At 39.0% G+C, this 13883-nt stretch overlaps 1 protein-coding gene across 1 annotated transcript in view; it reads right to left on the minus strand.

Moving 5' to 3' along the window:
- LOC104539045 (mannosyl-oligosaccharide 1,2-alpha-mannosidase IB-like) overlaps positions 1-6058 on the minus strand; it is a gene marked incomplete at its 5' end in the record, with an annotated part of 28759 nt that extends 22701 nt beyond the window's left edge. Inside the window, one exon of the mRNA XM_010182470.1 lies at positions 5943-6058. Coding sequence (XP_010180772.1) covers positions 5943-6058 — 116 coding nt within the window. The remainder of the gene's footprint in view (positions 1-5942) is intronic.
- Positions 6059-13883: the final 7825 nt, after the last annotated feature.

Consider the following 13883-nt stretch of genomic DNA (forward strand, 5'->3'; position numbering starts at 1 on the left):
TCTGACCTAACTTTCCAGAGTTTGCAAACTACATGGAACAACACTGTTACTTAAGCCTCTTTCAGAGATATTCACAATCCCCACCAATCTACTGCAGTACTCACTGTATTTAGCAATAGACAGTTTTTCTCATAACTAGAATCTTGTTACAGTTTAAGTCCTATAATAATAAAGAAAATTTTCTTTTCCATGGAGACATTTTTCTCATCCTTTTTGCAGAAACCTCTTTTGTATTCCCACACATAACCATCTGATGGGTTCACAGATTCCTTTGGAGGCTGTGACCTGGGACCAGTCAGAGTACTCCAAGGCTGGTTAGAGTGGAAGGATTGAAGAGCCATTAAAAAGGCATTTACTACTCTCCTTGCAATCCATAAGATCTATTACAGAAGTGAATTACTATCCCTTCTCCATTACTTTTCTGTTGCCTACAGCAAATTACACCCCAAAATGTCCACAACTGCATTTTGCCCTAAAACTAGATATACTGAGAACACACAGGCAGAGGATCCTGCATATAACTAAAGTAATTATTGAGGATGTGAAGGTCATGTCTGAGACAGCTGTCTCCTTACTATCTACACAGTGCAAACCATGCAGTTAGCTACAATACAGATTTCTCAAGCAATAAATATGTAGGATAATCACCTTGCAACTTGCAGTTCAGGTTTCAAAATGAACAGTGAAATAGCTTTTCCCTCTAAATAAAAAAAAGTGTGACTGACTCTTCTTTTCAACAAAATGAGCAAATGAAAAGTTTCAAGCTCTTCTGTGACTGTAGTGGGTATTTAAACTTTTTTTTTTTAAGCTGATGCTTAAGTGATACAGGACTATTAAAGCAGCTGTACTGAACACAGCAATATTCGATAACACGAAAGCCCTCAATCGAGCTACTGAAATAACATCTGACAGCCTTCCAAATTTTTGTCAAAAAATTTTTCTGAAAAAAATTATTGAAATTAGTTAAAGGTAGAATTTGTAGTATTAGGAGCCTCATCTGGGGAAGATGATAATATAAACAGTAACCTGAAATAGTTGTGTTCAGAATACGTATGTGTTTCTATATGGCTTTCTGAATATGTTCTTGACTTGAGATGCCGCAGTGCTTGCAGCAACTTCTCTGAATGGTTATAGTGATATGAAGCTACACTTTAGCAATGCAGCCAGTAAAGATTTGGCAGTCCCCCTGTGGCCAAGGTGAATGTACTAGGTAAAAACCAACACAGTGGATTACAGGGAGAAGACTGCATTATCAACAGTAGGGCTCTGTCCCTTATTTGCACTGTGGACTGAGCCATCATTTGGATGGTGACGTTTCTCCACTGTCCTGAGCCTGTGCATTCTGAAGGTAATGGAAGAGAATTCTGCATTCCTGTTGGGTTAATTTCTTCTCCAACACCACAGTTCTGAAGTTATTCGTGCTTATGGCAGGATCCAGCAAGAAAAAACACAGAAATACCTAACAAGGCAGAAACAAATAAGTCTCTGACAGCCGCCAGAGTGGTTGGCTAACAATTGTGAACATTGGCATTGAGGACTGGCACAATACCATGGCTTCTGCTGCTAGGGAGCCTGATGTGCTTAACTGGATAAGATCCATTTCTTCAGAAAGTACTGGTATAGGAAATATTTGATCTGCTGAAATTCTGCCGCTGATGATACTAAGATCTGCAGCATTAGCTCTGTTAAGTCAATTATCCTAGACTGTGACAAAACTGATGTTATGATGATTCTAGGGTTTTTTTGACGATACGGTACATAGAAGTGGAGGATTCCTTTTTAGAGGAAAGCCACTTTTACTGTGAAGAGCAAGAAGGCTTAGAAGGGTCTGGATTATTTATTTCCTGGAGGAAAACATTTTTTTCCCAAATGTTGTGTGAAATTCCCTTTTGAATTGTATCTTTTTGTAGTTTCATAACTGTTGAGGAGTACATGGTTGCAGGAGCATTTCCAGGGGGACAAAATTGCAGTGGTTTGCACCAGGAGAGCCAGAAAAGGCCAGATTTATACACTTCTTCATGAGCTGCTCCTTCACTCAAGATTTTCTTTCAGGGTTTGACTGAAGAACATCATCTAGGTACAACATGCCTCTCTTCTGAACAGAGGACACATATCCTGAACCTGAACATCACTGTCTCGTATAAGGGGTAGTTTTGAAAACTGAAAATCAAGTTCTGTCAGCTATTTAATAATTTACATCCTAAGAGTCAAAAAGGATGACTCCCCAAAAAGAAAATAAATGCAACCCTCTCAAAATATCATTTCACAATCCATTGCTTGCTAACCATATAAAAAGGACAATTAATATTTACAGTGATTAACAAGGAACAGCTGGGGATTGCTGGGAGCACTGCCTAGTGGACAAGAAAAGCTTGAGCAGGCTGGGACAGGTGTGACATTTGTATAATGGGCTGGATGCCTCGGTTCACACTGCTCTCCAGCAGGTTCTGTAAAGCAATGACATCCAGCTGGACCACAAGGAGTTTACACGCACTAGAGTGGACACGTATACTTAAGCTCCCAAAGAAAAGACTTAGTTCACATCAACTAAGAGACTACCTGATGGCAGAAGCTTCCTTAGTCTGTGAAATGCCTGAAACAGACTGACATGCAAAAACAGAATGTTCTCTATCTGATGTTCATGCTTTCTGTGATTTTCTATGGTTACAAAAAATAGCATTTTCTGAGCTGCCTTGCAGCAGTACTTGCTATATTGTGATAGTCAAACATACTGCTGAATCCTTTTAGCTATCTAATACTGTGCAATAAGAAAGAGCAAGGATCAAATTCGTGAACCTAACAGATTAGGCTACTCAAGGTAACAGATCAAAAGGAAGCATCTTATCCTCTGGCCAATGTGAGAAGGAGAAAAGACATTTTAAACCAGACTAGCTGGGAAGTCCACATGGCAATGCTGAAAGCAAAGTTAAGAGGCACATCCTCAATATTTATCACCACAAAAAATTCTTAACAAGTTTCAGAATTTCAGCTTTTATCACAGCTGTGAATCTACATACTAGGCCACTGAAAAGAAATGTCCTTCACAGTAGAAGACTGCACAAATGTTATATAGCACAGAGAGGGTACAGATACAGAAACTGTTTGTTCTCTTGTTACGAAGTATGTGGGTAAGGCTTCATATGCAATGTATTAGAAGTCATGACATCTGAAGAACAGATGCTGTCATCTTTCTTCTTTGTAATACCTCCAAGAAATGGGATATCACTGCCTACTGCAAGATTTGAGTGAGGGTATGGTTGTCTATTTTCCACTCCCCCCCCGTAATAAGCTAAGGGAGTGAAGTGTGGATGGACAGGGACCTTCTTTTAGAATGGTGGATGCTGAGAACATTTCCAACTCCGTACTATGAGTGGGAAGAAAGTATTTTACACCCTTCTCCTTCTGCTTGCATAAATAATGCAAAGAGCTTTTGCTTCAAGTTTTGAAAAACAAAGAGTAAGAAGTATCAGCTATGGAGGAAGACCTATATTATGAGCAACAGCAACAGAATAGTAAGGGAGCGGGCTTTTAAAAATATTCTAAGATTTTGAACAAAAATGCAAATTGCAATTACATAAACCAAATCCTACTCTCTGATTCTTTGTCCAGATATTTCAGTGCCAAGCAGGACCTGAGATAAACACAAACCCTGAACCAGAAGGATATTCCACAATGCATAAATCAGTATGGTTCATGCAGATTCAAATATACATGGGTGGGTTTAGCCGAAAGAAAGCCGAAGAGGAAACCACCTGATGCTTGTGCTGTGGGTCATATTACACACAAAGAAGGAGCAGCTCAGCTCTTTCTCTCACAGTGTGGTTCCATCTGGTCCCAAATTTCCCTTGCTGTGTCTCCATTCAGAGACACAAATTTGCCCATAGAAAATGTCTGCAAGGCTGGGCTTACAGCGATAAGGACTGAAAGGGAAAGTTTACTTCCTCTAAAGTGCCCACAGTTTAGGAGTCAGAATAAAATACTTCAACAGTAACCACAGTGGATGTTAACCATCAAGTGTTAAACATTTTTAAACCCACAGGTTAAAAATGTGTTTTAAACTATTAAAAGTACTCAACTAATGTTTTGAACTACTAATGTTGACTTTAACAAATCCCAGAAAGCTAAGGAAGTTCAAAAGGACTGGGAAGTAGCTGATACTTTAACAGTATTTTAAAAGGCTAATAGAACAATCATATAAAATGAATGATGTGGTTTCAAAACTGTTTGATTGACAAGTGCATCCTGATACTAGGAATACTACAAATTTCTGGAATTTCCTTGGTATTGTACAAAACATTAGTCCTAAACAAATTCAGGGCAGCACATATGAAGTGGATTAAAATTTGACTTGCTAGAACAGCTCAAAGTAAAACAAAAAAATGTGGAAAATCCTCATGCCATGAAGATTCTGCAAAGATACTTTTATTCAATGCTAGGCAGCATTTCTACCAATGATCTGCAAGAAACAAATGCTAAAAAAAATTTGCAGATGACATAAAAATTGATGAAGTTATAGATAGTGATAAAGAAAAAGTCAGTCCTGTAAAATTATTCAGAACAGGTGACAAAACAGGTTTTGCCTGAACAATTGTGTTTTAATAGAGATAAGTATAAGGTCACACAGAGGAATCAGGAATGTAAATCACTGTAGTAGGAAAGCAGTAAATCAAAAAGACTACAACCAACTTCACAGTAAAACCAACTGGAAAGTGGATGACAGCGTGAGGCAAAGGTTAAGAGTGCAAACACAGCTCTTGGCTAGATGAAGAGGAGAATACTGAGCAGAAATCAGGTGATGACATATTAGGAGAACCATTACATTCTTGTCTCCATACTGAAGACACTGGAAAGTACTTTAAAGAAGCTGAAGAAATAATTCAAAGTCTGTTTGATATTGTGAGACTAAAGAAAGTAATGCAGTTCTCCTTCAGGAGAGAATGCCTGTTATACCTTTGTTAGTAACCAGCACATAACCCATTAAAACAATGTAGGGAAGGAAAAAGTTCAAGCAGCTGAAAGCCAAATGTAATAAAATTCAGGTCAGGAATAAGACACATTACAGCTTCAAAGCAATTTTGGACTAGACCTTTCACTCTATATATTTTAAAATGTGAATTTTGAGAATTCCAAGAACAGACATTTTGCTCCAGGAGACTGCACTAAAACTAAGCTTTAAAAACTTGTGTTGAAAGAAACATGGCATGCACAGAGCACAGAACAAGTTAAGCACCTGCTGCTGTTGGTACCACAGCTAACTTGCCAAAATTTAGCTTGGTTACTCTCTATGTGTCTTAACTGTAGCACAGATGAGCCTGATGAAAGAAGATGCCTGTGTATGGGGAAACTAAAAAAGTAAGAGCTGGGAAAGCTCAGAGCCACCACAAAAAGGGCCCCACCCTAAATCCCACTGAACCACCCTGCAGTACTGCCCTGCTTGTGTAAGCACAACTTGATCTGTGAAAGGGAGCAAAACCATATCACAAAAGAACTACAGAGCAAGGAATAGGTATGAACTACATTTTACAAGACAAATATGGAATATAACATCTAAATGTTTAAGAAAATTATTTAAAGAACAAAACAATTCAGCACTTCAACTCCTAGAATAATTCTGAACACTACAGAAAAGTGATTCAGTCATTCTGCACACATCTTAGAATTGTTAGATCTCCTTCTAATAAACTACAGCTTGGGATTTACATTATACCATTTTGGACAAGCTGATTATTTTTAGCACAATAATCTGCATCAGATGTATTCCACAAAATACTTTTTAAACTACTCAGCGTGAAGCAAGTATTATTCATCACTTGATTTCTTAAAGCTTACATAATCAAAACAAGTCCTGTGTTTTGGGTTTTGTTTTGAATTTTTTTTCTTTTAATTATTAAAGATGTTTTTTAAGTTCCACTGTATTGGAAAACTCAATGAATTATAATCACCTCAATTGCATCGTCGTACATTTTCCTTGCCTCCGTGTCCATCTTGTCTGACATAAGCCAGGCTTTCAATAAATATTCATAAAAACTGTCTCCCAGCCCGCCCACGGATGTGTGATCTGTAGGAGGGAAAGAGGGAAAGAAAAAAAAGTTGAAGTTGTTACGTAACAGCACCCTAAATTTATTCAAAATATAAACTTACATTTTTAAGGTCTACCATTGTAGAATTACTGATACTTTAAGCCTGTTTAGCAGGACAAAGCTGCTGTCCCCTCCAAACTTACTTCACAGGTGTGGAAGCTGTATGTCTTCATTATTTGTCATTCTGCACAGGCTGCCACTCATAACAAAGATATAACTTAAACTATGTTTTTACTTCATTCCACAGATCCTATCTGTTTAGCTCCTAGGGTTTGGACTTCCTTTCAAAGTTTTCTTTTTTAATACACATTAAAAATGTGCATATAAAAAAACCTCTAAGATCTCTGTATCTAGAACACAACCAGGTCATGTGGCTGGCTACAAACTGCCACGAACTATACGGAATCTAATTTTGCTAAGAGATTTTTAATTTCAACAGAGTAGTGGCTTATCAGACTAATTAATTGGTCAAAGTTAATGTTCTTATTCAAATTCTTTCAGTCAAAAGGGAGGCAAGTTTCCTTTGCAGCGTACAACACAAGCCCTGTTGTTCCACCAAGCCTGAGCAGCTACGCAGAGCTGTGCCACGAGCTACAGGATAAAGCTGCTTGACTATTAGAATCCACCACTGCATAATCTGAACCTCCTAACACACAGGTTTCTTTTTTGTCACCTTGATTTCCCTGCAGAGGTTGCCTTTCAGAGTAGTGCCATTAGTATTCTGTGCTGACAGACAACATGAGAAACACCCAAGTTTTTCTTTGGGTGATCCATCATACATCCCCACAAAAAGTCTACTAATGGCCTGACTCCATCGTGGAGTTCTTGTTCCAACCACAGGAAGCACTCCTTTAGTACACCCTTCATTCAAAAGGCACTGCACTCTACTGAGACTTAATAAATTACTCCAACCAGAACAGCACATAACCTTTTCTTTCCCAATGTTACAGCCCCTAAAACACTGGCAAAAGTCTTAAGACTGCTGAAGCTAGGCAAAGAAAATATTTAAGGTCAACTTTATCACAATGCCTAAGCACGGCTGTTACAGTAATTCCACTCCCCTTTTACTGGGAGAGAAAAAGAAAAGATATCATACTTCCCTTTCCAAAGTACCTCAAAAAAGTGGTATTATTCACAGTCTTTCTGGAATAAAGGTGTAAAAGAGAGGTTGGAGCTCTCCTTCTTTTCCTTCTTCCTCCAAGCACCATCCTGCCCCAGCAATGTCTACTTCTCTCTGAAGATGTGAGTAGGAGGTTAGAGCTGGTAGATGCTTCTAGCTGCCTCTTGACCCCTCTGTTACTTACCAATGGATTTCTAAACAAAGGAGCAAGTGGGAAGCCTGTAGCTTTCCCATTTGGTTTCAGATTGTGAGTTTGGAGCAAATTACTTCATGACCTTCTCTTATATCTCAGTGTTTTCTAGACAGTCTTTTCACACCCAGCTACTCAGCGCTTCAACTACAAACAACGTGTTTTCATAAGCTTTCAAGCTCTGAGCTGTACAAGTGCTTTCAGGTCACGAGTTACTTTCTTCCACAAATACAAGGGCTAGAAATTACTCCCTCAATGCACAACTGCATTCTCATGTAGACACAAGAGCTAGGGGTCTATGGTTTTCAAATAAAATAAAACCAAAACCAAGCCATCCCAAGACTTCAAAGTTACACCTCATGTCAGCACTACTCAGGGACTGTCTTCACAAGAGATATGGTTTAAAACTACTTCTGTTAAGCTGCTGTCTCCTCCCCAGCTGAGCTCTGTTACTTGAATCAGCACTGCTCCTCCGCCAGATTTCTTGCACAGATGCACTCAGTCCCCCAACAGGACAGTGTTGCTGATTATCCCTCAGCAGCATTCATCTTATAGCAGCTTCAGCTACATTCAGGGCAAGAAAGAGCAGGAAGAGATGTGAAAAAGGTTAATTTCCTAGAGAAACTCACATTCCAGGTGAGTTTCCAAAGTCAATTATCAGACATTTCATGTCTAGTTCTTCAGGCAGTCATCTGAGAGCTGCCTTTCTCTCCTGTCAGCAGCTCTTCTCCTCCTCCACATTGCTTCTCGTCTTAGATGAAAGTACAGGGAAGGCAGGAGCCAGTAGCATCAGGACACACAAGACTCAGAGCCATCCTCTAGACACCCTTTTTTGCATCTTCTTCATTCATTCAGAGAACAGAGCTGCACAAGCCTCTCGGATACAGATCCTCCTTACACTCAGCAAGTGAGAAGCAAGCACAGTAAGGCTAAGGGCTTCTGAGGGCTCCACACCACCCAGCAGTAGTGTTTGCACACACCTCACTCCAACTCTGAACTACTAGGAGTTTACAAGGCTTCTCTCTCATTAAACAGGGGGCTCCGCCATTCCCCAGCTGATGCCCTTCACAGATGGACCTGAGGGTAGACCTGTCAGAAAGGGCACATTGATTCTGTTCCTTCTCTTCAGCAGCAGCAAAGGTGAGGTGAGATATTTGCTGGTCACAAATGATACGACATCACAGACAGATGTTTCATACAGAAGAGAACCAGTATTCCAACAGAGTTGACTGCATTGAGACACAGCTCTCTTTATTTCTCTGACCTCCTCCATTTGCAAATATCAGAAGGTAGGAGTGAAAAGGAGGCCACAACAGCAGCTGAACTGAAGTTTAAGCCCAGCAAATTTTGCAACTTTTACAGCTGCATTGACTGCACCCCTGGCAACATCTTCAGGTCCTCTGCTATTGTCAGAAGGTGTTGCTGAAGCAGAATTTGCTACATCTTGTGTAAAGACTATAACTAGAAATGACTGAAAATGAAAACACTTTGTGATGATTAGAGGACTCTGACAACTTGCTCTCACCTAGAGTGGAAATGCTAAAGAAATACTCTTCAAGGGTCCTTAGCAAATACATAGCTGGTGAAAACCATAGCCTTGGGTCATTGCACACCATTCTGTCTTTTAAACAAAGCTCCCTACCCAAACTTATCATTAGGTCGACAGTGGTTATCATTCTCTCCTGCTATTTGAGCTACAGCTCAGACAGGATCACAGATTTAATTCAGCTCAGCTCAAAATGTCTTGCTCACAGAAATGTTTTGCATGTAAAATATTTTGAAGTTTTTCTATCACCCCTAACCTTGCACGTCAAACCCGAGTACTAAAAAGAGCAAATCGTGATCTGAATAAGAGTTTACAATAGCATCTTGGCACTGGGTGCTCTTCAGTAGACTGCTGTGAAGGTAAGTATTATGTTTAAAATACTTGTAATTATTTTGCAAATTTTAAAACTGATTTAATTTTCACATATTTGATATACAAGAGCTATTTAGTTAGCTCTGTGCCATTCAAAGATTTCTACTGTGAAGAAGTATTTCACAGTGAAACCCTGAAGTAAATTTTTTACAGATAAAGACAAATACAGTAAAGAAAACAGAAGCATGAGAGCACATCAAATATGGCAAAAACCATATTCTGTTAAATGACACATATACATGTTTAGAACACTCATTCCTTCCAAGCAAGACAAATTAAGATTTTTCTTTTTCATCCCCCATTTTTTCAAATGTAGGCCCAGATGACTGGGCAAACATAAAAGGATTCCAGTCAAGGATTCCTTGGGAAATCTTATTTTAAATCATAAGACATAGTAGCTGCAGTTGCAAAAAATACGTTCAACTACTGCAACCAAAAGCAATTACAAAAAGCACTGTATTTTTTCTGGTTTGTCATACACTGTTGTGTGAAAACCTGTGCAGTCAGTCTGTTCACAGGCTTCCTCCTTGCCAGAAAGAGTGAAATAAAAACTTAGTAGAAAGACAAAGACATTTACAGTTTATAGCAACTTCTTTGCTCAGATACTTCAAGAGATTTACATCCTGTTAAATATTGGCATTTTTCTTCTTAATAAACAGCACACAACAGGAAAAAAAAAACTACTGCATTTCATAGCAATATTTTAGTGAATTTTTCCACTTATTGATAGAAGATCTATATTTAGTGAAATACTGTGTTTCCACTAATATTCCAAAAATCACTACAACCTCTTTCCCACAGAATGAGTGGAGGACCTTCTTTTTAATTCTCATACCACCATTACCTAGTATTTCCAAAGCTAGTTTCACTCCCAGTGATTTTATTCATAGCAGCAGTCCATTAGCTCACTGCTGTAACTGCCTCCTCTGATGAGAGTCAGGACAGTTATTTCACAGCAAACCACAGAAACGCAGCGCGTCAGGAAGGAGTATACAGGCTATCTCACTGAAATGAGAATGAATCCCAGCTTGAGACTGGAGGAGAGTCTGTGGCTCTCTGGTGATTTGTTCTCTGTAAGTGAACTTGTTTCTTTACAAATCCGGGGAGACAAATAAACTTGCTTTTCCTCAGCAGCAGGGTTCCCCCTCCTCAATTACAGCTGAGGCACTGTGATGGATTGGGCTGTTCTTCCTCTCCAGGAATAATTTTTTGGGGGATAGTAGTAGATAATACAGATAACTAGGCATTCACATAGCTCATTCTCCTTTCTTGTACCCAGATCTACCTACTGGCTGTAAATATTTTCCTCCAAAGCAAGCCAGTTTCTAAATGAATGGCAGTGGTTCCAAAGAATATGGTTATGGCAGCAGACTGCAAGTAACAAGCATGTGCCACCTCCTTTTGTTTATAGGGGAAGTTTGGTTCAGTGAGCAATAAAATACTTTCCACAACAACTGAAAGCCCCCTAAAGATAACATTAATAACGAAACCTGCTCTAATGAAGGCCTACCTGCTCTCTAGAGCAAGTTTAAGATGTGTAAATTATTTTTAAGCAGATGGCTTTAAGTAGTTAATGGCAGCTTAATGAGGCAAATTAAAAACAGTTCATTATTTGCTAAACCCTCTCGGCTTTGTGCCTTAATTGTTCAATTGTCATTTCTTGGCAATGAGTAGGAATAAAGCTGTTTTAAAAGCAGCACATCCTGCCAGAACTGATGCTGCAGTCACAACACCTGAGGGTGAGTGAGGCTTTGTGTTCCCCATGAGCAGATGGGCAATGAGCCACTGCCCTTTCCTGACCTCAGGGCACGAACTCCTGCCTTTCCTTGGTGTCCATAGAGCTTACACCACCATTTACTGCGCATGGAATAGAAAAGATGAAATAAAATGCTGAGCAGAAGTATGTTCAGCACGCACAGACTGCCGTGCTGAAAAGTGATGCAGGGAAATATTATTCTAGCAGTACATAAGCACAAGCAGGCAGAGATGTGGATCAACTGCCAGCAGTATTTTTAATTCACGAGTTTGCAACTCTAACATTGATTTAATATTTTTGAGTACAGACAGCTAAAGAACAACCAAGCAAAGAATTAGAAATTTGGCAGTATATAAAAGAAATTAAAGTCTTAGAACTGAAATTGTTAGTTATGACGCTAAAGTAAAGGAAAACTAACTGAAACCCACCTACAGTTCTAAACCAAATAGACTGATAACACCAAGATGAACAAACTACAGATTCATTTCAACCAAAACAAGAGTAATACGGATCTACCTTGCCACAAAAGAGCAAAGTAGTAAAAGGAGAGGCTGATTTTCCTTAAGGATCACAAACACTGTCTCTTTGTCAAAGTGCTACTGTAGTGCGTCAGGAAAGGAGTTCAAGAGTGGAAGAGATAAGTGGTCAGGGAGTAGTGAAGGAATTAAGCTAATATTAAGTTTCATTAAAAAACCTATACACCCCATCAGCATTAGTTGTTCTGGGTACCAACTGGCCTTACACTGCAGGAGCCCTCTTTTACTGTGTAGAAAACTTTTAAAGAATTGCTTTTCTGTTTGTCTTCAGAGTGGCTCTGATTAAATTTCAGTTCAATCTTTACTTCATGTATTTGGGCTTAGTGCCCCTCAGCTGCTCTAAATAGGTGCAAGCTCCCTTTCTAATCCTTTAATCCAGAAAGCTGAGGCCCTGGAAATTGCAGCTGCTGCAATTCACAGTGGAAATTCAACCTAAGGATGTCATAAGACATAGTGGATGGCTTAAAAGTGCAAACATTTGTAAATTAACTGCAGCAGAGGCAGCCCTGATAAAAGGAGGTGGAGGTGCAATTTTTAGTCAGCTGTGAATCATTTATCACTGAGGAACACGTTACCAGCATGAGAATTTTCCTGAAAACATGCAGCTTGTCACATAACAGAACTACATTCAAAGAACAGCAAAGGTTGCAAAGCCAAGCATTTGTAAGTTAGGAGACAGCCAAGCAGACATTGCTTCCTGCTCTACTGTAGGGTGCCACAACAGATTCAAGCAACAAGAAAAACCTAGCTCAGCTCCTCCGAACCTGGGGATGCATGATCATGCCAGTTCAGCACACACCACTCTAGAGAAATCACCTGAACTTTAAATACTCTATATGAAGAATGTAAATGTGAATATTTTTCAAAGGCTTGAAAAAAAACAAAATGTTTTCTCCTCAAGCAGTCCTGAAACAAATAATTCCCACAGTATTTCATCTCCAAAACATGATGGTTCTCAAATTTCTTAGCTGTGTGCTTAGAAAAAGTAAATTTTAATCTGGGCAGAGTCACATTCTACCTCTAGCTTCATTTAGAAATAGCTGAAGCAATTTTGTCAAAGCTGTTTAAAAAAAAACAACCAACAAAACAGCTTGAGGCAGACAGTGTATTCCAGTTGGAAGAGCTGAAGTTTGGCAGCTACAAGAAACTGAAAACACAATCACTTAATGGAAAGTGTTGAGCAATCTTAATTGTAAGTGCTACCCATTTTCTGTATAACAAATTAAGCAAAATTACTTCCTAGAACTGTAGCAATTATCAAACTAAAGATTACAATTCTTAAACTTGAACAATTCAAGTGTGTACAAAGACAACAGAAATAATTTGAAACAAATCAGCAAGTAAAACTAGCCCAATGAATACATGTACTTAGGTAACTCATGTTGTTAGAACCAAAACGCATCTTCAAATTGAATGTAGCTTGTGATTCTGTAACATCAAAGCAGCATCCTAATTTGGTATCTTACAACAGGCTCTCCTTTCACACTCAGGAATTCACAGCTGGAACAAATATTCTTTTTGTATTCAAACCTCTCTGAACTTCAAAAAATTCCAGCTATTATTTCTAAGTCTGGAAAGATTTAGGTCATCTCTCAGAAGACATGTTCACGAATTAAAGACCAATCAACTAAATACGTCAAGTCCATGGGCAAAAATTAAAAACACATTAGACCTTTACACATTGGTGCTTTTACTGAAAAGTGGCCTCTTATCATCTGAAGTTGTCTTTTCCAGATTATTACACTCACCAACAGAGTCACCCGAACAAAGCACATCTGCCTCTCTGCCAAGTTTGGAGTTAATGTAAATCCCACTGGGGCAGGCAGCTTTAACTAAGGAGCTGGAATTTGAAGTGGATTGATGGGAAGTCAGGTCCATGTTTACCTCTGGCAACTTTTTTAACCTGACACAGTGGCTGGGATAAAACAGCTAAAGGGTGGTAACACCTTCTGCTACAACCAACAACGCTGCAGGAATGTGCCCACAAGCCAGAGTCCCTTTTGAATAAGAGTTTCTATATGGGGAGACTGACAAACTCTTAATGTCACTACAACCTTTAGTTTATTCACCTTAATCTTCCTGTAAGATCTTGACTCTCCTCTTACATATTAAAAACAACAAAATGTGACTCTCCTCTTACATATTAAAAACAAGAAAATGTGAGAGAGAAAACCTTTATTAGATTAAATCTAGCCCAACATTCATCCATGCAAAATTAGCTGGCAAAACTACTGTCAACAACTTTGCCCTCTCCCTTCACATAGTTATGTACATGTCTTTATA

The sequence above is a fragment of the Mesitornis unicolor genome, unplaced genomic scaffold (assembly GCF_000695765.1).
Source record: "Mesitornis unicolor isolate BGI_N332 unplaced genomic scaffold, ASM69576v1 scaffold26344, whole genome shotgun sequence".
Lineage (NCBI taxonomy): Eukaryota > Metazoa > Chordata > Aves > Mesitornithiformes > Mesitornithidae > Mesitornis > Mesitornis unicolor.